General features: G+C 47.7%; 2 protein-coding genes across 3 annotated transcripts in view; both read left to right on the top strand.

The window, feature by feature from the left end:
• The window catches only part of Orc1 (origin recognition complex subunit 1), a 30,578-nt gene extending 26,191 nt beyond the window's left edge, over positions 1–4,387 (top strand). Inside the window, exons 14-16 of the mRNA XM_023724213.1 lie at positions 900–1,069; positions 2,050–2,137; positions 4,186–4,387. Coding sequence (XP_023579981.1) covers positions 900–1,069; positions 2,050–2,137; positions 4,186–4,380 — 453 coding nt within the window. The 3' untranslated portion in view covers positions 4,381–4,387. The remainder of the gene's footprint in view (positions 1–899; positions 1,070–2,049; positions 2,138–4,185) is intronic.
• A 6,325-nt stretch (positions 4,388–10,712) lies between these two features.
• Cc2d1b (coiled-coil and C2 domain containing 1B) lies at positions 10,713–24,631 on the top strand. Of its 2 annotated transcripts, none has more exons than XM_004639117.2 (25): positions 10,713–10,813; positions 12,208–12,275; positions 13,555–13,702; positions 14,632–14,735; positions 15,125–15,283; positions 15,698–15,823; positions 16,006–16,165; positions 16,328–16,500; positions 16,649–16,724; positions 16,827–16,937; positions 17,023–17,153; positions 17,401–17,473; positions 17,672–17,802; positions 18,200–18,317; positions 18,395–18,567; positions 18,926–19,051; positions 19,598–19,656; positions 19,742–19,858; positions 20,100–20,173; positions 20,271–20,329; positions 20,508–20,559; positions 21,232–21,331; positions 21,485–21,575; positions 22,706–22,835; positions 23,110–24,631. In XM_004639117.2, exons 2-24 carry the CDS (start codon positions 12,225–12,227, stop codon positions 22,832–22,834), a joined length of 2,541 nt encoding a protein of 846 aa, XP_004639174.1. In that variant the 5' UTR covers positions 10,713–10,813; positions 12,208–12,224; the 3' UTR covers position 22,835; positions 23,110–24,631. The 2 variants fall into 2 exon arrangements, with proteins under 2 accessions (XP_004639174.1, XP_023579982.1); XM_023724214.1 differs by having other exon boundaries at positions 23,176–24,631.
• The last annotated feature ends 751 nt before the right edge of the window (positions 24,632–25,382 follow it).

A 25,382-nucleotide genomic window follows, 5' to 3' on the forward strand; every position in this document is an offset into this window, starting at 1 on the left:
AGAGAGAGAGAGAAGTAATTCAGTGCCAGCCTGGCATAGCCAAGGCCCTCAGTTCAATCAGTCCCAGCACAGCAGAAAGGCAGTTGTAGGTTGGTCCAGTTCATCCACAGAAGCTACAAGATTCCTCCTGGTTTTCCGGCTTTGTGACTTTCTCCCCTTCCCTCATTCTTCACTGTGGTTCTATTAGCCACTGTTGAAGCCTTTCTACATGGCCTTATATGCAGAGGCTCTGCCTCCACCTTCGGGCGTGGCTGGCTGTTCTGGGGACTGCCTTTCTCCAGCAAGGACTGAAAACCCTTTGTTTCCAGATGGTCAACTTAGTGTTGGGTCAAGGAGTCTTTTTGACATTTTAGTTTTTGAACTTAAATACATTGAAAATTTTGTAGTGTTTTTTCCATAAGACAGATACAAAGGCCAGGTGTAGGGGTGCACACCTGCAACCCCAACACTAGGAAGGCTGAGCCAGGAGGACTGCTGAGTTCAAGGTCATCTTGGACTACATGATGAATCTGAGGCCAGCCTGGACATTATGATACCTTGTCTCAAAAAAACAGAGATAGGGGGCTGGGGAGATGGCTCAGTAGAACAAGCACTTGCCTGGCAAGAAGAAGGGCCTGAGTTCAATCCCTGGTTCCGCAAAAAAAAAAAATAAAACACACACACACACACACACACACACACACACACACACACACACGCAAACCAGAGATAAAGGTTTGGACTCAAAGAATAGAACCCCAGGCAGATTAAGAATTTTGTTCTGTGAACAGGGCTAAGTTCTTACTTTGGGTGCAAGTCCATCCTTAGCACCACCCTTCATTTCAGCTGTGTAGAGTCTCCTGGCTTTTCTGGGCTGAAATGGCAAAGGCACCTTCAGAACAGAATGTTCCCTCCTATAGGTAGCAGCCCTCTCCGGGGATGCACGGCGCTGCCTGGATATTTGCCGGCGAGCCACAGAGATCTGCGAGTTCTCCGGTCCAAAGCAGGATTCACCTGGCCCAGTCACTGTGGCCCACTTAATGGAAGCTGTGGATGAGATGTTCTCGTCATCCTACATCTCTGCCATCAAGTAAGACACTCTCCCCAGCCTCCCTGGAAAGCCAGGGAGCTCTGCAGCCTGCTGAGGCTTCTTGTCTTCACAAAGACACAGTTTTTTAGGGGTATGAGCTGGGGAGGAGGGCAGGAATAGCAACCTCAGTCCGCAGGTGAATACTAAAGCCAGTAAATGGGAAACTCACTAACTCTGAGAGGAGTTTGCTGAGTAAAAGTGCTCTGGGAACAAGGAAGCAGTGCTTCAGATGGCGTCATCTGCTAATCCAGTGACAGTGACCTTTTTAGAACTTTCAGTGACACAGGGAGCCCCATAGCACCTGGGCCATAGCTTCCTACCACTGTGCGAAGCTCTGGCAACAAGGGAGTCAGCATTTGTGATAGGAAGAAAACTTGTCAGATAATACAGAAATGGTGCTCAGAGTTTCCTCCTTCCTCTAAAGACACCGAGAAGCTGGTTGTCCTCAGGGTTGGTGGTGCAGTGCGGGAAATCAGCCTACTAGGGGTGCCTAACTGGATTAAAGACACGACAGAGGTCATTTTGAAAGAGGGGCTGGAGTTGCCTCTAGTTGACAAAAAAAGCTGAGTATCTGGCTCACCTCACCTTTAACTTAGGCAAGACAGCAATTAGATTAATAGAAAATTCATCTGATGTTCAGTATTTCCAAAGTGTTCCTAGGTTAAGTATTTATCTATATGAGATCTCAAAGGGTCTAAACATAGACAAATAAGAAAGTAAAACTAATAATTACCTTGATTGGGTCAGTATATGTTATAGATAGGTATTGAAACATCCCACACAAAACATGTGCAAGCATTGTGTATAATTAAGGAAGCTGTTCTCAGAACCTTCTGTGTGCCGGCATGCTGGCATATTGTCTCGGGGGGCACAGCTTGCTTCCCTTCGTGTCCACAGAGGTCAGCCAGTCCTTAGGCTTTATGATTTGTTTTTCCCAGTGCAGCCTCGTAGGAAACTCACATCTTCTCATTTTCTTTAAGGAATTCCTCCGTCCTGGAACAGGGCTTTTTGAGAGCCATCCTTGCCGAGTTCCATCGATCCGGACTGGAGGAAGCAACGTTTCAACAGGTGATTTTGTTTCAGATCTAGATTTTGGTCTGGGGCTTTTATGATATGTGGAAATTTTAGTCAGTGTATAGATTTCTCTCTCTTTTTTTTTTTTTTTTGCGGAACCGGGGATTGAACTTAGGTTCTTGTGCTTGCCAGGGAAGCACTTATCATTCTACTGAGCCATCTCCCTGGCCCTAGATTTCTCTTTTATGGCAACCTATTCTAAAGAATATCAGACCAAGACTTAAAAATTAATTTTACATAATGGTTGTACATGTTTTGTGTGGGATGTTTCAATACCTATCTATAACATGTACTGATCCAATCAAGGTATTTAGTAGTTTTACTTTCTTATTTGTCTATGTTTAGACCCTTTGAGCACCTCTTTTTCTAGTTCTTCATAAAAACTCGTAAGAGGTCCTTGTAAGCTATCACCACTGAGCTGAGCAACACTAGTGCTCATGGGCTGTTTTACCAGGTGACAGGTAGATGTCTGTCTGCCTTTAGCAGTTGATCTCTATATATTCTATTGAAGATCTGCTCCTACCAGATATTCAAGGACTGAGTTGGAAAAGGCAGTCAGTCACTACTGTACGTACAGCTTATGTTACAGTGAAGACGGGGTATTCAAAAGGAGGCCAGGATTGGAGAATCAAAGATGAACCTGCATTTGCTCTCTTTGAGCATAGTTGCATTGGATTAAGTCAAAGCAGTCATGAGGGCTTGGGCCTCAGTAACTGATTTAAAACTGGTGTCAGGAGCTGGGTGTGGTAGCACATGCCTGTAATCCCAGCACTCAGAAATTGAGGCAGGAGATCCCCACAAGTTCAAGGCCAGCCTGAAGTGCAGTGAGACTCTGACTCAAAAGGACCAGTGTCTGTTGGTAACTGTCAGACGGTTGGTAACTGTCAGACAGTGGTCAGAAAAGGGGGCAGCTCTGCACATGGGAATGATATATATTTATTTTTTTTTTTTTTTTTTTTTTTTAAATCGCTTTTTTTTTTTTTTTTTTGCAGAACCGGGGATTGAACTCAGGCCCTTGTGCTTGTCAGGGAAGCACTTATTGTACTGAGCCATCTCCCCAGCCCCTATGCTGTATATTTTAGATACATGCACATAACTAAATTTAGACAAAACATTGCTGGTTATGTTTTGCCCTTTATTGTCCTTTTGGAGCCAGAGACTTCTGGAGAGTAACTTTTCTTGGAGTTTGTAAATATTTCCTGGACATCTGCTCCATGCCATTGACTATATCAGGTGCTGAGAACCCCAAGCTAGATGGTTAACGTCCTTGTTCTTGGTGCACTCCCTGCCTTGGTGGAGAGACAGACTCATAAATATTTAAACATAGAGTGATCAGGAAATTATGAATTTGCCTTGCCCAATGGAAATGAATGTTTACCAATTTCCCGTCTCTTTTTAAATCTTTTGTTTGTTTATTTATTTGGTACAAGGTTTCGCTATAGCTCAGACTTGTAGTGATCCTCGTGTTTTAGCCTCCTCAGCACTGGGATTACAGGGGTGCTGGCAGGCACTGGGGATCAACCCCAGGGCCTTGTGCTTGGCAGGCAGGTGCTTAGAAGACTGCTGAGCTATCTGCCCAGAACGTCTCTTTCTTTTTTCTTTTTCCTTTTTTTTTTTTTTTTAAAGGGGCCTTTCCCTGATTTTTTTTTTTTTTTTAAGATCTGAGTTAGACTTTTTTTTAAAATCTGAGTTAGAACCAGGGTCTTATTAAGTTGCCAGGCTGGGCTCAAACTTGTACTTGCAGTCCTCCTGCCTCAGCCTCCTAGCTTGCTGGGATTACAGATGTGCACCAGCACACTCAGCAGTATGCAATACATGAAATACAAATTGAAGCACATGAAAGTGAAGTAACTTGCCTGGTGTCGCATGTGTAGGTGAATGACGGAACCAGGAATCACCCTTGCCATTATCTGACTCTGGGGCTGGCATTCCTTTCTCTGATGCTTTTTGCAGTATTGGGTCTACTTTCCACAGAAGAAATAATCAGATTAAGACTCACAGCTGTCTTTCCTCTTAATCTTTGCCTTGCTTTTTGTGTCTAGATATACAGTCAGCATGTGGCTTTGTGCCGAATGGAGGGGCTACCCTACCCCACCATGTCAGAAACCATGGCCGTGTGTTCGCGCCTGGGCTCCTGCCGCCTCCTCCTCATGGAGCCCAGCAGGAATGACCTGCTCCTCCGGGTGCGGCTCAACGTCAGCCGCGATGATGTGCTGTACGCACTGAAGGAAGAGTGAAAGGATTCCATGGGGTCTGTTTCTTCACTTTTGGTATGTGTGTGTGTATTGTTTTTTTTTTTTTAAGAGAAAAATAATAAAGCAGGGGTCAGGGAGATGGCATAGTGGAATAAGCGCTTCCCTGGCAAGTGCAAGGGCCTGAGTTCAATCCCCAGTTCTGCCAATAAATAAATAAGTAAATAGATAGATAGATAAAATCTGCAAGTTCAGAACACACAAAAAAATAAAGCAATTTCAGAACAAAATAGAAGGATAACAATGATTAACACATTCTATGTTGTTATCTTTAGTTACTCTGAGTACAAAATATCAGCATTTAATTGTCCACACAATATTAACACAAATCCTTCTTTTCAATGAACTAAGAGAAATTAAAAGTGTAAGTATCATATATGTGTGTGTATAAATAGATATATTTTTCCCCCCTTCTCCATTTCTATCCCACTTTCCTTTTCCCTTTGAAGTTTCTTCCCATTTTGCAATATCTGTTGTACATTGTGTGTATCCTCCTGTTTTTAGCCTCCCCAGTGCTGGTGTGTGCCACTAAGCCCAGACTCCTTTACTGGCTCAGCACGCCCCAGAGGCAGGACTGGCCCAGCATGCCGGACTGGGGATCAAACCCTGGTCTCTGCACCCACCAAAGCAGGCACTTAGTCTGCTGAGCTATCTTGCCAGCTCTCTGCTGTACATTTTGGATTTTATTTATTCTTTTAGCTTCTCACACTGGGTCTTTTTTAAAGAGCCCAATTTCCTTTTTTTCAAGCACCTGAAATCGTAGTAAATGTTTATGTTTTGTAATTTCCCATTAATTTGTTCTTTCCCTGTTTAGGAAGTTTATAATCAACACAAACATTCAAACAGTGCCTCTAGGGCCTTCTTTTGGCATTTATTTTTGTTACCAGCCTAGCCCTGCCATTAATGTTAACCATGTATATAAATATATGTATGTAATATATTTGTATTCATATAAAATACTTTTGGGAGAATTTGTCTAGAATTGGTTACACATGTTGCTTTGATAAAGAACTGGATGGTTAAGGTCAGATTAGAAGACTTTATATACTACTGTATCTTAAATTTTTAGTAATATGAAATAAAATTGAGTTTATAAAGTAGAATTGCAAGTGTAGATGGGCATAATCTAAAAACATAAGCCCATTTACAGCACATTCCTCTTTAACCAATAATATGCCATCCAGAATGTTTAAATTATTGTTTACTAAATAAAAAACATCAACTTGTAAAAATAAATAAATAAATAAAGTAGAATTGCTAGGAATAACGTAGTTTAGTTATTGGGTGCTTCACCCCTGCCAAGGTCCTCAGTATATTTCCAGACTTAGTTCTACCATTAGTTATTCCATTTGGATAATGTGACCATTTTGCAACATTTTGACTAGTTAAGTACACACATTGCTGTTTTCTTCATCCTCTGAATCAATTACGTCTACAATCCCTGCGTCTGTATCAGTTCATTCTTGCTCCATTTCACTGGGAACTTAGGATGGCCAAAGTTGTCATCATCATTATATAACCATACCAATCTTGTTATGAAACTGTATTTTACCATAGTGGATCCTCTTCATCATCCGTGCTTGGCCTGATGTTTTACTTCTTTTTTTCCCTCAGGTCTGGGGATTGAACCCAGGGCTTTGTGCATGCTGGGCAAGTACTCTACCATTGACTACATCCCCAGCCCCTAATGATTTACTCTTTTTTTTTTTGGCAGAACCAGGGATTGAACTCAGACCCTTGCGCTTGCAGGCAAGCTCTTATTCTACTGAGCCATCTCCCCGGGCCCCCTAATGATTTACTCTTGACCTCCTCTAAAACTTGCAAATAAAGTTTTTCATGTGTCACTTATTGGGCTATTTCTACTAGGAGGGGGGGAACCTTTTTCAAAAACAAATCCTAGGGCTGGGCATGTCCATGTCTAATCCTTGGGAGGCTGAGGCAGGAGTTCAAGCACATTCCTGAACTACTACATAAGCAAGTTCAAGGCCAAGTCTGCACTACACAGAAAGGTACTATCTCAAAACAAAAGCAATCCCTAGAGTGATGTGAATATAATATATACGGTCTGCAATGCTCAGGTAAACATGCAAAAACTGCCCTGTGGAGGATAAGAGGGTGTAAAATTCTGCTGTGACACTTCACACAGGCACGCACCTTGCCTTTCCTTGTACCAAGTGTGTAAACACAAAGGTTGCTTCCTGTATCTCTCAGGGAAGGTACTGAGATGCATAGCCAGCTACTATTAAAGTACAAATTTATAGTAGAAAAATAAGGGGTATCTGTGGGAAACCACTATTACTCTCAAGTGATTAAAAGGTACCATTTAGAGAAACAAATCTTGAAATATAAAAGAGGTATGTGACACATAAAATATAAAATGCAGGACCAGAGAGATGACTTAGTAGAATAAGTGCTTCCCTGGCAAGTGCAAGAACCTGAGTTCAATCCCTTGTTCCGCCAAAAAATAAATGCTTAAGAATAAGCCTAGTAGGGCCAGCCAAATAGCTCAGTGGATTAAAGTGCCTGCTTACGCATATACAGGGACTAGTGTTTGATCCCCGGCTGTGATGTGCTGGCCCTGCCCCCAGGATGCACTGAGAGGGTAGTCAGACTGGGCGTGGTGGTGGCTTGTGCTTGTAATCCCCACGCTTGGGAGGATGAAAACAGGAGGATCACTACGAGTCTGATCTGTGTAGTGAGACTCTGTAGTGAATACAAAAAATAAAAGAATACATCTAGTAAAAGAGAGGCAACCTGGGGGCTGGGGAAATGGCTCAGTAGAATAAGTGCTTGCCTGGCAAGAGCAAGGGCCTAAATTCAATCCCTGGTTCTGCCCAAAAAAAAAAAAGCAACTAATCTATATACAAGTCTCCATGGAGTTTTCTTTTTCTTTTTTTTTTTTGGAGACAGGGTATCGCTGTGCAGTTTGGGCTGGCCTTGTGCTCAATTTTGTAGCCCCCATATTGATCTCGAATTCAAAGCAATCCTCCTGTCAACCTCCCAAGTGCTGGGACTGTAGGTGTGCGCCACCAATCTCCATTCCTCCTGCCTATCATGTGCTAAGATTACAGATATGAGCCACCACACCTGGTTCCACAGGCTTTCTGTATGATTTTGCAAGTTAATTTCATTATATGGAAGTCAAAAACAGGACAAACATATCTGAGACATCCTGTGACACATCAAGAAATCTACCTCATCTGGAAATGTTTGGATTTATGCTACTGATAAAATTATCAAGACAACTCTGAATTGAGGGAGAAATGTTCTAGAAAACCACTGTTCCACTTACTGAAATCATCACAAGATAAAAAATAGACCAAACAAAACTCCAAAGCATGGGGCTGGTGAGATGGCTCAGTGGTCTAAAGCACCTACTTAGAACAACCTTAGCAAAGCACAGGGACTGCGGTTCAATCCTCCAGCACCACATGCCAGCCAGCCCCGCCCCCTGATGGGCTGAGCTGGCCACACACACACACACACACACACACACACACACACACACAAATAAATTTTTAAAAAAACTCCAAAGCATGGATGGTGGAACCAATCTAGACCAAAAGAAAACACAGACATGAGGGCTAAATAAACGCGGCATGGTAGTAGTGTGTGCAAGACAGGAAGATCATCGTGAGTCTGAGACCAACCAAAAGAACTGTACGAAGCAAGCAAGACCCTGTCTTAAAAGCTAAATGTACCATATAAATCTTGACTGGGTCCTAAATATAGGAAATACAAATAATTGTAAACATGAACTGTGTTCATATTGAAAGCATTAAGTGTTAACATTTCCTGAGGTTTTGTAGAGAATGCACTCAGGAGATTCAGGATAAATGAGTTAATTGTCATAATGACTTTGTTTACTTCTGAAATAGTTCAGCAAAGATATGCATGTATTTGTGAAAGTATCTCTACCCTAACAGGCTGAAGGTTTCTGTACCAGACTATTTTTAAAGATTTATACAATTAAGAAAAAAAGCATGGGAAAAAAATCCAAAGAAAAGTGACCAAAACTAAAACGTTTCACAATGGACTGCAAGTTAGATCCACCCTACATCTGTTAGATAACTCATCCATCATGATACAGAACACTTGGAACCCAAATGCTGCTCCACTGATGAGACCAGGCACTTTGGGGGTCATTTAGTCAGGAAAATGTAATCCTATGAGCCAGCAATTCCATCCCCAGGAATATAATCCAGAGATATTCATTTGTATATAAGACAAGTTAGGAACAAGGTGTTTAGAGCATGCTTTGTAATGGCAAGTCCCTGGGAAAGGAACTTGTGATCATACTCTGGAATATCAGAGAAAAGTGAAAGTCAACGTGTGGACGAAATTACAAGGTTGAATAGTAACAATTATGTAGTATGAGAATAGTAACAGTTAAAAGCTTGCGAAAAATACCACACACTTCTTAAGAATACAGGGATAGGAGCGGGGAGATAGCTCTGCAGTCTAAGTGCCTGCCTGGCAAGTGCAAGGACCTGGGTTTGATCCCCCATACTGCACTCTCTACTGGCCCCCTGCTGGCCACCAAAACCAGGCATGGTGGTGCAGGCCTGTAATCCCCACACTGGGGAGGCTGAGACAGGAGGATCACTATGAGTCCAAGCTTCGCAGCAAGACTCTACCAAATAAATAAAAGGTTAAAATAAGAATTAAGGCATAGCAGAAACACAAATGCTCAGGAGATACAGCACATTCAGCATGGTAAATGTCTGAGAAAGGTGGGTATTATAGTGTGGGACATGTTCAGGTGGCCTCCACTGTACCGTCGTGTGGTGTGTGTTCAACTTGAAGGTGTCCATGTAGTTGTGTTACCTGATAGGAAAAATAGACTAGTGGGCTGGGGAGATAGCTCGGTAGTCTAAGCACCTGCCTGGGAAACGCAAGGACTGGGGTTCGATTCCTGGTACTGCATTCAGTGCCAACCCTGAAACCAGAGGTGGTGGCACAGGCCCGTAATCCCAGCGCTGGGGAGTCTGAGCTGCGTAGCAAGATCCTGTACCAAATAAGATTTTTTATAAAAAGACTAGTGCGCATACTGTGTGCCTCACTGTGCTCTAGCTACTGAAAGATACACAATGTTGTGTATATCTTAAAGATTTTTTATAATAATGCGAAGATAACTTTTAAAGAAGAAAAATATCAAAGTGAACTTTCAGTATAAAAGTGAGACCAGGCATTTGGGTGTACACCTATAATGATTCCAGCACTTGTGAGGCTGAGGCAGGAGGATGGATGCCATGAGTCCAAGACCAGCCTGGGTTACATAGTTCAAGGCCAGCTTGAACAATATAGCAAGAATCTGCTTCAAAACAAAACAGTGATGAAGCTGATCACCTCTAGAGAAGTCAAAAGCAACAAGGAGATGGGAAGACTGGGTGTGAGAACACAGATCTTAACTCTGGGAGGCTGAGGCAAAACAGCGTGTACACACACACACACACACACACGAAAAAGCCAAATGACAGTGTCCAAAGAAACTAGATGTGACAATCACTGCCAAAACCCAAGTTTAAGGCGCAGGCAGAAGTGGGGTGTGTGTGTGGCCATGTTTTAGCCGGAAAAGGCGAGAGTTAGAGCCAATCTTTTGACGCTGAACAGGTGACTCAATCTCTTCCGGGGATGATGTCCATCCCGCGGGGCAGTAGTGGCTAAAATCCCGGGTGTTCGGGATTAAGCTCAGAGCCTTCACACAGAACTACATCACCGGCCTTTTTATTTGTTTTCTGAGACCGGGTCTCTAACGTCTCAGGCTGGGCTGGAACTCGCGATCTCCCGCTTCCCAGCGTGCCAGCTCGGATCACAGACCCGCCCCACCGCGATGGCCAGTACCGAACGCTCTGAAGTGTGTTCCAGAGCGCACGCGCTCTTTTCCGGTCTCACCTGAAGTTTCACCCCGCCCCGCCGCCCGGAAGGGGGACCTGCAAACGCTCCACTGTGAACACCGCGGCGAGCTCTATCTCACTCCCCGGACACCTGAGACTGAAGGACACAGGCGGCCGGCCGTCTGCACTTCCACCTAACCCTCGCCAAGGGGACCGGCCAGGCGAGCTGGCGCCAGGACGGAGAGAGGGCTGGCGGAACCGCTACCGGCAAGGGAGGGGCGCGCCTGCAACGCTCGCGCACCCAGACGGTAGCCCCTCCGGAGAACCCAGGTCGCGACAGTCGCGGGGTCTCGCGCTACCTGCCTGAAGGCGCCTGCGCACTGTAACCCTCGCCCGGTCACCTGTCGGCGAGCGCCGCCCCGCACATGCGCACGTTGCGCTGTTGCCTTGTGGTCACGTGCAGGGCGCGAGCCGCCTCCCGGGCGGGCGCTTCCTGTCGCTGCCTCCACCGCCAGGGGCCGCGGGAAGCCAGGGCGGTGCCGGGCCGGAGAAGGCCCGGTTTTGGTCGGGTCCGCCGCGAGGTATGGGTTCGGATCTTGCAGACGTGGGGAGATCTGGGGACGGCCGGGGAGATGGAGGCGGCGTGGGCAGGACCGGGCCGTGCGCCCCGCCGCGCGGGAATGGGGGCCTCGGCTTTGCCTCCGGTTGCGAACCCCGCTGCCCACGTCTCCCGAGCCCGGGCCTGGGTCCAGCCCTCGCCGACTTGCACAGTGTGACTGGCCCAGTCGTTTCCTTGAGCCCACGCACCCCGCGATCCACCCAAGTCACTGAAACCTGACACGCGAGACTTCCCGAGCGCCCTCCGAGCGTCAGCCCCTTGCCATCTCAGCTCTGTGACTTGTGCCTCTGGTTCCCCACCCCAGCCACCTCGCCGCCTTGCGGCCAGGGGCCGGATGCCCCACTGTTTCCTGTGCACCTTCCCTCCAGCAGTCACAGTGATGTTCCGGAATCGCCGGCCTGAGCCCGCCACTTTTCGGCATTGTCAGAATAACGCCCAGATTTCTTTAGGCTCCAAGTTTCTTCTGTTTTGCCCCCTTGCTCGTGTTTGCGTCTTAGCTTGCACCGTGTCTGGCGCTCGGTTTGGTTTGAGCCCCAGTAGTACCAGGCCTTTAGTTTTATTTTGCAGCAATCTCCACGCCTCAGAACGGTGGTTGTCAGGTTGTTCCCTCTACTTGAGGTTCATTCTCCTTTCTCTGGAGCCTTCACGACTCAGCACAGGCATCACCTCCTTCAAGAAGCTTTCTAAAATCTATGCCAGATGAGGATCCACCCCTGGGAGCCCGCGGCACCTGCTGCACCCTCACTCAGCAGTTGTCTGTTCATGGGTCTGTCTCCAACATGTACATGTTCCTTGAGGGCTGAGGCGGTGTCTGATTAACTTCTGCTCTCAGGACCCAGCATCATTTGCCCTGTAGGTCCCGCGAACTGTTGGGATGCCCGAGAAGCTGAATGCTGAGTCAGGTTTCTCTAGTATTAATTGTGCCACGGTGACAGCGTTCTGTTCTGTGCCATCCCATGGTAGCCAAAGCTGCTGGCTGTTGAGCACCTGAGATGTGTCTGGTATGCCTGAGGAACTGCACTTTTATTAATTTGGAGTTAAACCTCAGTCATCATATGTTGTTTCCAGAATGGACTTAAGTGGTTTAAAGCCTCGCCAAATCCTAATCCAGCTCTTTACCTAGAGCTGTTCCCCTGGCTCTGCCTTCCACGCTGGTTAGTCAGCTAGATCTGACTAGTCAGATCTATAACTTGCTCCTTGGGCAGCAGCTTCAGTGGCCTGGGTCTAACAGTGGTGGTGAATGGGGATGGGGTTTGGGGAAGTGCTGCCACTGTTGGGAATGCACTAACCACACTTTCCTTAGTGGCAGGATTCATAGTCTGTTCCACTCAGTCTCTTCAACTCCCCATCTGATAGGTACCTAAGCTACCAGGATGCCAGGGCCAAGACCTCGGAAGGGCCAAGGTGTAGCAGCAGCCAAGCAGGTATGAACATAGTCTGCCTCACCACTGGGCCAATTTGGACGAGGAGCCTTTGAGTACTTGGCTAAAATGGGTCAGATTGAGTCACTTCTGTGGTTTTACCTGTCAGAGTTTGAGAAATGCCCTTGGGGACTAGACAGTATCATCACAATGGTGGAGGAGTTCTGAACTCCCTTCTAAGGTTTCAGCCCAGCCACCATCCTGCCTTGCCTTGGCCACTCCATGCAAGACAGCACAGGAGCCTCTGCAGTGGAAGGTGCTCTGGTGGCAGCTGAGCGGTCTGAGGTTCCTTATCCTGGCCATCTTGAGGGCCATCACTGACGGGAGGACCTTGCTGCTGAGGGACAGAGAGTGGCCACCAAAGGGGAGCCTGAGGACTGTTCTATTTCTCCCTTCATTTTTTTCTGGGCCCAAATTCTTAATATTAGTGTATTTTTATTGTTTTTAAAAAGCTGAGGGAAGTTGGCCCGACGGTTGTGGGTTATTGTTAAACTGATTAAAAAGCTGAGGGAGGAGGTAGAATCAAAAGCAGAGACTCAAAAACAGTATTTTAAATTTTGTCATTGAGGAGGCCTAGTTCTGAACACTGGCATGAAAAAATAGGACTAGGGGCTGGGGAGATGGCTCAGAATAAGTACTTGCCTGGCAAGTGCAAGGGCCTAAATTCAATCCCTGGTTCTGTGGAAAAAATAAATAAATAAATAAAAATAAAGGAGAGGTTTATTTATTTATTTATTTATTTAAAAATAGGACCAGTACTTAGAATAATCAAGTTAATGCACATGGAAATATTTCCCAGATGGGACGGAGGGGAAAATGGGGACTTAGTGCTTAATGGTACAGTTTCAGTTGGCCCACATGCAGAGGCTTCTGTGGGTGGATGGCGGTAAAGGTAGCACAGCTCTGTGGATTACTTCTTTGCCACTGAGCTCTGAATTAAAATGCATTGGGGTGGTAAATTTCACTTTATGTGTCTTTTATTGCAGTTAAAAAGAAATACTCTTCAGGATTATGGCAATTAACTAATGCAGAACATCATGACTAGTGCTAGCAGTGATTGCTGTTAGTGTTAGTAATAATGGCAGTGTGGTCTTACTGGGTTCTTTATATTCTTCATGGAGATAAGTATCCCAAGAGGTAATGTTGCAGGCCCCTTTCTGCACTGTGGTCCTCTCAAAGTAAAGGAGCCACTGACGGGAACATTGGGACCTCAAGTCTAGCTCTAGGGCTAAGCTCTGCTCTGCTTACTGTATGATTCCTAAGAAACCTTCTGTGCTGTCAGCTCGGGCTCTTTGTGGAGTTCAGCCCTGAAGACATGGTGCTCGGGATGGATGATGAGACTGAAGATGATGGAGACCTGGAGGCCGAATTGCTGGCCCTCACTGGGGAAGCAGGGACCACAAGCAGGAAGTCGGCACCCAAGGGGCAGGGTGAGTTTTTTAGCTTTTTTTTTTGGTGGAACCAGGGATTGAACTCAGGCCCTCGCACTTGCCAGGGAAGCACTTATTCCACTGAGCCATCTCCCCAGTCCCCAGGGTGAGTTTTTGACTCAGGGTCAGGCTCAGTACTGAGACCAGATAGACACAGGCTTGTGGTAGAAAGGGTGCTTGCCTTGCAGTCTTGAGAGAAGCCATCCAAATCCCTTGGTCCTTCTGATACCCTGTCCCTTCCTAGCCAGGGCCTGGTCCAGGAAGGATAGACACAATTAGGCACTTGGTACCTAGACATTGTGTCACTTGAATAGGTGGATTTTCTCTCTATAAGCAGGAACAGGGCAGAGGTTTCAGGCTTGGGAGAATTGAGGGATGGGGATTCTAAACCTTCCTCACTTTGCACCTGGACCCTTCAGAGAGAGACACTCCTCCTCTCCTGTGACCTTGAGCTGGGACAATGAGAGGACTGGGCTCACTGATCTGTCCTGTGTTAGGGTTTAGATAAGCCCGGATTTGACCTGGGTTCTGACATTTAGTGAAATTTTGAAGTTAGGAAGATTGCTACTATTAGTTTCTAATTTATTCACTGTGTAAAATAAATGTAATATTACCTATATTGCAGAACTGCTATGAAGGTCAAGTGTTCTCTAAAAACTACAAATGTGAAATGGGTAGCTCGGGGGATGAATGGATGCATTCATAAATCACTACTAGGAATGCAGAGAGAGGAGTCAACTTGTGCTTGTTGGAGATCCCAGAAAAGTGTCCCTGATAGGTGTCTTATGTGCTGAATCATAAAGAAGCAATAGTTTCCTGGGTACGGCTTTGGTGTAAGAAGGAAGAGGAATTTTTGTCCTGGTGTATCTATAATTTACTTACCTTGGACCTTATTTCAGTTGTCCTGACCTCTGACCCTGTTCCCCCAGCTCCTCTCCCCATGGCGCACATTGAGAAGTTGGCGGCAGACTGTATGCGGGATGTGGAGGAAGAGGAAGAAGAAGAAGGTCTGGAGGAGGATGCAGACCTGCTGGTGAGTCTGCCAGGCAGGTTGCCGAAGGCTCTGTGGTCAGGCTGCAGCACAGGTGGAAGAGAGGGCAGTAGAGAGGAGGCCTGGGTTGGTCCCTCTGTGTCTCTTACTTTGAGTGAGGACCCTGCCCTCTGGGCCTGTGTTCCAAACTGTGCAATGGGAGATTTGTCTTCTTTGACTTCTAGTCTGAGCTCTGCAATTGGAGATTCTCAGATTTGTTGTCTTCATTATTTTCAAAGCTATCCTTGGTTTTATTAATGAAAAGCTTTTGCAAAGGGGACTATGTAGAAGTCTTGATATTTGGATGATACTGGGGGGAGACCTTTATTTTCAGGTCCTGTCATGGGTGTAGCCCTGAAGCCCACATGCTCTTGGGACTTGTGTCTTCCCAGAATGAGCTGCAGGAGGTCCTCGGTACTGATGAGGAGGCTGGGCCCCTGGACAGCGATGAGGCAGCTAGTCCAGACCTCTGTGAGGAGGAGAAGGGACAGGAAGACAGTGAGCCTGCAGCGCCAGCAGCCCTGCTAACAGCATCAATCCGAGCAGCTCAGGTAGGCTCTGGAGGAGGGCCCTGTGTACCTTTGGTGCTCCTCTGTGTCTGCGTCTTCACATCTGTGCAGCAGGGCATGCACAGCAAGCTGCCATACCCCTCCTCCAGTAGCTGGCCCAAGTGGAAACAGCATGAGAAACTCCTGTGGCTGGCCAGCCTCAAAGGCCTCTCTGTTCTCCCACACCACCCCCTGCAGCCATGTCTTGGCCTCCACTGCTTGTCTGGGCCTGTGTTTGCCTCTGACCTGGCCTCTGGCCTCCCTAGTGGGTCTTTGCTACACCCCATGGGGCTTTAGGCTCTTCTTTCTTGTGGAGTCCCAGAGCTCCGTCTTCTGGGGCAGCTTCCTCACAGGGAGAGAATGGCAAGGGCCTAGCTGGCCTCGGAGTGGCCCAGCCCTGAGCTGAAGTATCTGCAGGCTGGAGGGCCTCGGGGGCTGCAGGCTCTGCTGGAGGAACGGATCCATAATTACCGGGAAGCTTCTGCCAGTGCCAAGGAAGCCGGTGAAGCAGCCAAAGCCAGGCGCTGTGAGCGAGGCCTGAAGGTGATGGGGCAGATCTGGAAGGAGGGCAGAGGGAGAGGGCTTTGGGGGAAGCAGCAGGAGGAGTCTGTACAATGAAGAGGCTGCTCCACCAGCCCTGCAGGGTGACAGATCCCTGGCCTATCTTAAAGCAAGGGCCAGGCTAAGATGGTTATCTAGGATTCTAGAAGACTTCTGTTCCTCAGACTCTGGAGTTGCAGCTAGCTGCTGTGAAGAAGGGCAGGGAGATCAAAGAGGAGGAGATCCCACCGCCAGTGGCCTTGGGCAAGAGGCCCCCAACCTCCCAGGAAACAGCCCACAGGAGCCCTGAGGCGGAAGTCCCAGATCCCCCTGCCTTGGAGCCAGGTATCTGGAGACCCAAATCCTGCCCAGTTCCCAGGGTCATTGCCTACTGCCTACCTCCTCAGCCTGTCCTTGCCCATTGCCATGACTACCTTCCCCAACATGTCAGACCAGCAAGACTTGAGGGGACTGGGACCCTCAGTGAGGGCTTCTTGTTTCCTATAGACAGTGTCTCCCACCTTGAGTCCAGCTGCCCTAGCATTGCTGCCCCACTGGATGCAGACCCAGACCCTCAGGCCCTGTTGTTGGCGAGACAAAGAGAGTACAAAGTGGCTGCCCTCAATGCCAAGCGGGCTGGAGAGCTGGACCGTGCCCGAGAGCTCATGAGGATTGGGAAGGTATGATTCCCAGCTCAGAGACCCAGTGTCTCATCCCTCTCTTTGCAGGTGGGGAGGTGGAGGCTCAGAGAGGGAGTCAGCTTAAGGGAGCGCTGTTGTAGCCTAGGCTCTCAGAGCCTATGTCCATCTACTTTTCTCACTGCTGCAGAGATTTGGTGCTGTCCTGGAAGCGCTTGAGAAGGGGCAGCCTGTTGACCTAAGTGCCATGCCCCCTTCACCTGATGGTCAGTATGGGAATTGTAAGCTACCTGCTTGGGTTAGGCTGGGGAGGATTATCAGGTTGGACCACTAGGCATCCTGCCTACATGTCTGCTTTGGGCCCCCAGACTTGAAGAGCCCCTCACAGGCTGCTAAGGCTCCTGAAGCACCCTCAGTGCTCCCCCCAGCACTGGAGCAAGTGCAGCCAGTGACAGCCTCATATACACCGCCAGCCCCAGGTAGGATCAGATGGTTGGTGGGGCTGTGGAGTGGGAACCAGGGAGGGACAGGCAGAGCTGATGCCCTCTCTCTTTCGCCTTTAAGTGACCCCTACAGAGCCACAGACAGTCCTGGATGCCCTGCAGCAAAGGCTAAACAAGTACCGAGAGGCGGGCAACCAGGCCCGGGCCAGTGGAGAAGAACGCAAGGCCCGGATGCATGAGCGCATCGCCAAGGTGGGCCCCTTTCCTTAGTCAGCTGCGCAGGTTCTGGCCTCTTTCCTTAGTCAGCTGTTCTCTGTCCTTGCTTCTCCTGCTGCCCTCGTCTTCTCCAAGTCTTTCTCTCTTAAGCGCTTGCTACCTTGAGACTGTCTTCAGGACTGATGGCTTTTCCTCATTCTTCCTTTCCCTGCTCTCTGTTGGAGTGTGTGAGCCGGCCTGCCAGCTCAGCACACCAGGAGTCCCTCGCTTCCTTCTCATTCAGCAATATCAGGATGCTATCCGAGCACACCGAGCGGGGCGAAAAGTGGACTTTGCTGAGTTGCCTGTTCCTCCAGGTCAGTGGGGTTTGACCTAGGGGCTTTGTGAGGAGGTCTCTGGGCCAGAAGGGTGGGAGGAAGAAACTTCTGTGTCTGCCTCCATTCTGGGGAGCCACTCCTCTCTGCCACTGCTAGATAAGAGTCAGGACCCACAGCAGCCTTCTCATGTGTCCATGCGAGTCCTGCATGCTCTCCCTGCTCCACCTCTTTTCACAGGGTTTCCCCCCATCCCTGGCCTGGAGCCCACTGTAGGCCCCGAGGAAGATTCAGTGGCCACAGCTTTGGCAGCTGCCGAAAAACTGGCCACCTCAGAGGATACAGCCCTAGTTGATGAAGATGAGAATGAGGTTCGGCTGAGTGCCCAAGGCTGCAGGGGTTGGTGGGAAGAAATGGTAACTGGGAGGTGAACCTGGCCGGCCCCTTTGTTCTATGCGGAAAAAGCCCAGTGAGGTTAGGTCTCCTTTCCACAATTTTAGGGGAAAAACTTGACCAGGTGTGGAGGTGGGATTTGGGTGTTTGTGATTCAGAGCCCAGGCTGAGTCTATTATCCTGTCCATTACCCTGCTATCTCTTGTTGGGGAGATTACACCAGAGAGCCTATGAGGCTTCTATTAGCTCTGAGATTTTTGTACGACTCAAAGAGGGTGAGCCACTTAGGTCAGGCTTAGGAAGAGAGTCCAAGGCTGGACACTGTCACCAGGCAGGTGGAGAGCAATCTCATGATAACCACCTGCGTGTTTGCAGGGTGAGCCCTCAACACAGGCCCCAGTGGCCAAGAAGCCTGCCCAGCCTCTGCTTCCTTCATCCCTGTCCCAGCCTGAGCCCAAGGCCTCAAGTTCTAGGGAGTCACTGAGTCCAACTGGTGAGCTGGGATTAACAGGGTAGAAGAAGGGAGGGTCACATGAGGCATGGTTGTAACCTCTCGTCCCACCCCTTCAGTGCGGGAGCAGCTGGCACTGCTGGAGGCACGGAAACTGCAATACCAGCGTGCAGCCCTACAGGCCAAACGAAGACAAGACCTGGAGCAGGCCAAGGCCCACCTACGGGTGGCCAAGGGACTTGAGGCTCAGATGGTCCAGGCCCGAGCCGGTCGACCTGTTGACCTCTCAAAAGTGAGTCTGGCCTGGTTAAAGCACTGGGTCATCCTAGGCAAGACACAGGGTGCAACTAGACAGGCAGGGTTCTGAGTAGGGCAGCTCCTTAGAGAGGTGGATGTGGCCTTTGCTTCTCTCTTTCATGCTGAGAGTGACCAGGGAAGGCACAGGGGCTGCCCCTGGCCAGGGAAGACAGGGCAGGTCATGGTCAGTGGGAGCAGAATACCTGCAGCTTAGGCTAAGTGGGAGGCAGTGAGTACCCATCACTGGAGGTTGTGGAATTTGAAGAAATATTTAGTTTGGATTCCGGCCTTTGTTAGTTCAGTAAAGGAGCAATCTGACTCTTGAGGCCCGAGGGGCCTTGTGACCTGGGCAGGTACCTTCACCCTTGACGGATGAAGAGGGCGATTTCATCCTCATCCACCATGAGGACCTGCGGCTCTCCCAAAAGGCAGAGGAGGTGTATGCCCAGCTACAAAAAATGCTTCTGGAGCAGTACGAGGTTAGTAGGGTGCTTGTCTCTTCCTGCTGTTTCAGTGCTTTCCTGCAAGACAGGTGTGGGGGTCCAAGGAGGTAGTCCTGGATTTTAATGCTGGTTCTTTATTTACTGATTATGTGACCTCAGGCAAGGCATTTGCCCTGTCTTAACTACACTTCCTTTGTGAAAGGGAATGGCAATACCTTCCTTCCAGGGTAGTTAGGAAGTTCCAACAACACAGTCAAAGGGAAATATCCAAATACTGCTGTGTGTGTCCTTCTGAACTGCTGCCTGTTTTTCTGAGAAGTCTGCCCTGTGAGACAGTGTTTGAATTAGGTTGTAAAGGAAGAACCGGGGGTTTGCTAAGAGAAGTTTGAATGACTTGGCTGGAGAGAAAGCCATAGAAGTATAGGCAGAAAGGTGTGGGACCTGGGAGCAGGGCCATTGGCATGTGTTGGGGAGGAGAGGTGAGGCCACAAAGTTGTTACCATTTTGAGAGGTCAGGCCCTGAAGGCTAGCCTGGGCAAGTCCTGCTCTGGCGCTAGAGTCACTCTGGGCCCCTGTTTTCAGAAATGCCTCCTGTTCTCCAAGCAGTTCATGCACCAGGGCAATGTGGCTGAGACTACCCGGTGAGTACTAGGACTCGGGCCAGAGTGTGGGTGGGGAGCAGAAAAGGAGCCTTGCCCTGCTGATGTGCACACGGATCCTTGTCAGGTTTGAGAAGCTTGCTCATGACCGCAAGAAACAGCTGGAGATCCTGCGGCTGGCCCAGGCCCAGGGACTTGACCCTCCCAGCCACCACTTTGAGTTGAAGACATTTCAGACCGTAAGGTGCCACAGCCTATGGGAAACATGGCTTTGTGTGAGACAGGGCTAGAGTGTGGGGGCTCAGGGTCTTTAGTGAGACTTCGCCAGTGCAGTGAGGAAGATGACTCAGTTTCTGACAGAGGACTTGGGTGGTAGCCGTATGCTTCTCCTGTGAGACCATCCAGCTGGACAGGAGGCACTGGAGGAGGGCATGCAGTTCTGCCACTTGCTTAACTTCAAGCTCTTCATTCTTTTTTGGCTGTAGGATCTTTTCAGAACTCAACAGCACAGAAATGCATCTAATCATTGTCCGGGGAATGAATCTCCCAGCCCCTCCAGGTAACACCAGGACTACCTCTATAGAAGGAAGCTCTTGTCTAACACCTGAACATCTGGCTTCTTGCCACTTCCTCTGATCTCCCTTCTTTCCTCACAGGGGTGACCCCTGATGACTTGGATGCTTTTGTGCGATTTGAGTTTCACTACCCTAACTCGGTGAGGATCAGGTAGAATTAGGGTCCTCTGAACCCCAGCTTCATTGCAAGACTTTGTGCCCCACTTTTATCCATCCCTGAGACACCTAGTTCCTTAGGGGTCACTGGCTTATTAGAGTTCCTGGCTCTGTGTACCTGTTTTCCAAGCTACCTTGACTTCTTTCTTCTCGTTGCTTTAGGACCAGGCTCAAAAAGGCAAAACTGCTGTAGTGAAGAACACAAACTCCCCAGGTGAGCCTCACACAGGGCTCCTTTATTTTCTCTCCTTGAGAAGCACTTGTGTTTCGAGAGTGCCCTCAGATCTATAGGCTTATTTTATTCACCCTTTTTAGGAAATAAAGGCAAGTTTTATTAACACTATTATGTAATTGGGGAAACTAAGGCTTGGAGAAGTAAAGGGATTTATCTAGGAGCTCATAATAAGAAAATGGTAGAAATGGGCCCCAGGGATCCTTACTCCAGATTCTCAGTCCTTTCCATTTTGGTTTAGTCTTCATTAGTTCTTTCCATTTTTGTATAGTCTTAGTCTATCAAGATACAAAGACCATCCGCTTCCAAGGCCAGGGCCTTGATGCTCTATCTCCTCCTGGTGGCAGACACACTGAATTGCAGGCATGAGATTAGAGGGGAGGCCTTCCCTGAGCCTTTCTATTTCCTCAGCAAATATTTAGGAGCTAAACCTCTCCTTGGGCTGGTGAGATGGCTCAGTGGTCTAAAGCACCTACTTAGAACAAGCTTAACAAAGCACAGGGACCGCGGTTCAATCCCCCAGCACCACATGCCAGCCAGCCCCGCCCCCTGGTGGGCTGAGCTGGCCACACACAAACACACACACACATAAATAAAATAAATTTAAAAAAATAAAATAAAATAAACCTCTCCTTGCCTTCTTCCCTTTTGCAGAATTTGATCAAGTCTTCAAACTAAACATCAACCGAAACCACCGGGGCTTCAAGAGGGTGATCCAGAACAAAGGAATCAAGTTTGAGATCTTCCACAAAGGGTGAGGTGCCTTCCTGTTAGTCACATGAGGTAGTAGGGAGAAAAGAACGGTATTTCTGTCACTGTTGCTGTTCAGTTTTCCTGCCCTGGGCTCAGCTAGTTCATTCTCACCTTCCCTGCCCGGTCTAATCTCTGTTGCTTCTTGGCTCTCTAGATCGTTCTTCAGAAGTGACAAACTGGTTGGCACAGCACACCTGAAGTTGGAGCAGCTGGAGAATGAGTGTGAGATCAGAGAGATTGTGGAGGTATGGGAGTGACCAGCTAGAGTTGTTGGTAAGAGGAGAGCAGATATTCAGGGAATGCCAGTCCTTGCTGCAGGTTTCTAGGCCTGTGACTTAATTTTAAATGTTCCATAGTGTGCTGTAGAGTACATAACTTCCCTATTTCACAGATAGAAAAGGTTCAGAAGATCTCAGAAAATTTCATTGTCAGCCAGATAGGAAGTAGCCATACTCTCCAAAATAGTCTTATGTGCCCAAGGGTGATGGGTGAGAGAGAAGACCACTGAGGAGTCTGTCCACTGCTATCAGTTTGGCACACAGAATTCTAGGTTTCTATGGGTGTGATTAGTAGTTTATTTGGCATCATGAGTTAGTAAAAGGGGCTCCAGAGCTACAGTTGATAAGGTATGTATTTCAGGATCAGAGACTAACCAGAATGCAACTAGTCTGTGCTTAGGAAATTAGCCTCTAGTTAGGTCTTTGAGCTGCCACGAATTTATAGGATTACAGAGAAGAGTTAAGACCTTGCTTTGGAAAGATGGGGAATGTCAGGCCAGAGGGAAGGGTGGTTCTGTTGGATTATATAGTGTGTCCTGGGCAGAGCCGGGACCAGATCCTGAGGCTTTCCCAGTGCAGTGCATCTGCCCCTGGCCCACTTGGGCTGCTGTCTGTGGACTGATTGTGTTTACACTCTAGCTGCCCCACCTCTACTCCCTGAAGGAAAGAGTAGCAGTGGGTAGGAAGGAACCCAACCTTAGTCTGCCACTGTCAGCTGCTTTTCCCTTGGCCATCAGTGAAGTGAGGGTTTAGGCTCTGGTTTATAGGTACTTCTTTTCTTCCAGGAATTGCCATGGGCATTGAGAACACACATGAGTAGAGATTTAAGTTTCTCTTCAAAGCACTGATGCTCATCTTGATTCATATATTGCTTCTTTCAAAGACTTCACCTATTCAATCCCTGGTTCCACAAAAAAAAAAAAAAAAAAAAAGACAACCTAAAACAGCCATGGCCCCACACACAGCAGAGGCAGATCTGTCCTGAGATGTCCATGTTAAGACTGCAGGGTATCTTAGTTCCTCTTCCTGGGACCGTAAGGCCCTGCCTGCCCCCAGCCAGTCCTCATTTCCCAGCTCCCATCCCATTGTTCTCACAGGTCCTAGATGGAAGGAAGCCCACTGGTGGGAAGCTAGAGGTGAAGGTGAGGCTGCGGGAGCCCCTGAGTGGCCAAGATATGCAGACGGTGACAGAGAACTGGCTGATCCTGGAGCCCCGAGGCCTGTGAGGTAGGTAGCTCTTGCAGCCTTCTGAACCTCTGCCCTTCCTGTCTGCCAAGGCTCACAGAGCCCCTCAGCTCATCTCTGGGGAGAAACCTCAGCTTTCATCTGTGAGGAAACCAACAGGCAGAACTATTGCATAGGGGTCGTAGGCTCAGTTTTTCATGTTCGTCAACAGAGCTGGGGAGGAAGACTAACCTTCTAGGGCCTAACTTTGGGAGATCATTTCTTAAATTGTTCACTGTGGTGCAGACTAAACCATGCTTTGTGCTCTGTGCATCAGGTGGTCAGCACTGGAAGAGGACCAGCTGGCGGGCATGTACCAGAACTTACTTTCCTAACTTTGCGGGCTGCAGAAGCCTTTGTGGATAAGAAAGATGCTGCTACACAAGCACCAAAGACCTTGTGAAGTACATGCCCTACTGACCACAGAAGCAGGAGCTCCCCCAGCTGAGGACAGTGTGGCAAGGACACCATCACTGCTCTGTGCCATGGAGCCCCATGGCCCCTTAACCTCTGCACAGGAACTGTGTATAGCTTACTCAGCCCCCAGTTGCACCATTTCTGGATGTGCCTTTAAAAGTTGTAAATAAGGGATGGGAGAACTTGAGGGTGATCGGAAACCTTCCCTGCTCGGTGGGGAGGGCAGGGCCTGTGACTCAAGTTGGCCAATGGTGGCAGCCTGTCTCCCTCGACTCAGTTCACCCCAGCTTTGCCTGTGCCTTTGTTCCTGACAGCTGCTGCACTAGCCTTCCTGCTTCCCAGTGGACTCAATGGAAGAGGAGTTACTTCTGGTACTACTTGGTGGGAAATAAGGGGAAGGTTGTATCTTGGGTTTGGCCCTTATACCTAAGATGTTAACTGGGGAGGAAATTATATATTATATATAAATATATATATACATATATATAAAATTTTTATGTAGCCAACTTTTATTTAAGACACTAGGCCTGATTCATTATAGGAAGTTTACATTCTACAAACATTATAAACCAGCTGTCTTAAAGCCCTGCTCTTTGGCACTGTTTAAGAGCCAGAGTAGCAGTAACATTTGCCTGCCACTGCTGTAGCTTCCTCACTGAGACAGCCCTCTGCCTGGGGCATACTTTAGTTCTTTCCAGTGAATTCTCCTTTGGCTTTTTCTAGGATAGAAATGATGAAGGACTTGTAATTGTAACAGGTTTAATATTCAAAACTCCAATAGTCTACATTTCTTAGAAATAAACACCCCTTTTAAAGCATTAGATTTAACAAAACAGTTTTCAAGACTATTTGTAAAAGGCTCTAAGTGAAGCAGATACATTCAGCTTGCTGATCACTATAGTATTGCATAAGCACAGCTCAAGGCTTGAGCTTTTGTTTTCCTTGGGGATAACAGGGTTGGGCCATGCTTCCCTACCCCTAACAGCAAAGTTTTTAGTGGCAACAGCAGGAACTACAGACTAGTGACTCTCCCAAGAGCTCACTGGTCAGTGTACTTACCTGTCAGAGTGAGTTACCAGAACTTTCATGGAGTAGAGATTTAACATTTATTTAAAGTTACATATCTTATGTCAAACCATGATCTAAAATCAAGGGGCTCATCAGGAGCAAAGCTAACCCAGCCTAGTTTTCCCCTTAGAGTCTGTGTCCAAGCCAGCACTTCACAATGAAGGGCCAGTGGGTGTATCTGCTAAGGTTTGGACAAGCCCAATTGAGGCCTCTACTGGAAATACCCCATTTCAATAGGGCACTTTTTTATGGCTCTAAAAATTTTCCTTTGTAACACACTTGGTTACAGTGGGCTTCAATGCTCTTTGCTCTTACAAAAAAAGCAAAACCTCAGGGCTGAGACAAGACAAAGCTATCCAGTGGACTTGGAAACTATGGTTCTTGAAAGGGGCCTTTGTTGTAGCAAAGGCTTGCATGGGTAGTGGGAGGGGCCTACTCAGCCTCCTGTTGTCCTAAGATTTCTCCAAATACTGTGACCAAACCTTGGAGATTTATCATTCATGTGCAGTTGGGAACCAGGCACTACATGAATCATTTTTAGACTTTAAATTCTTTGATCTAACGTAGGGCACACTTGCAAATTAATGAACTGAGTATGAAAGAAATTGACTTTAGAAGTGTTGCTCACAAGGGGCAAATTCATGAAGACAATATTTTTTTCCTCCATAGCTCCATTCTGAAACTTGCATGGTTGCTTCTAAATTTTGAGAGCTTGTTTTCCCAATATTTAAGATAGCCCCTAAAAGGCCTTGACTTGTAAGGTTAGCTCTTTTCAAGTCAGAACAGTGAGGTGGGGACTGGCACCCCACAGAGTCTCCCTGGTCCAGCCTCATCACAAAAGAACTTTTCCTTCCCCTCTCCAGACCTCAACTGCCTGGGCTTGAGGATGGGCATCAGTTTTCCTGTTCTACTCATTAGTCCCTTGTCCACATAAAACTACCCGTACAAATTCCATGACCACTTTAAATTTCTATTTTAAAGTAAACCACTATCAATTCTAGAATAAGTGTCTGAAATGTGATAAATGTTTAAACTTTCCAAGATGAATGACAGAAGTAAACTGAA

The sequence above is a fragment of the Octodon degus genome, unplaced genomic scaffold (assembly GCF_000260255.1).
Source record: "Octodon degus isolate 3935 unplaced genomic scaffold, OctDeg1.0 scaffold00107, whole genome shotgun sequence".
In the NCBI taxonomy this organism is placed as follows: domain Eukaryota; kingdom Metazoa; phylum Chordata; class Mammalia; order Rodentia; family Octodontidae; genus Octodon; species Octodon degus.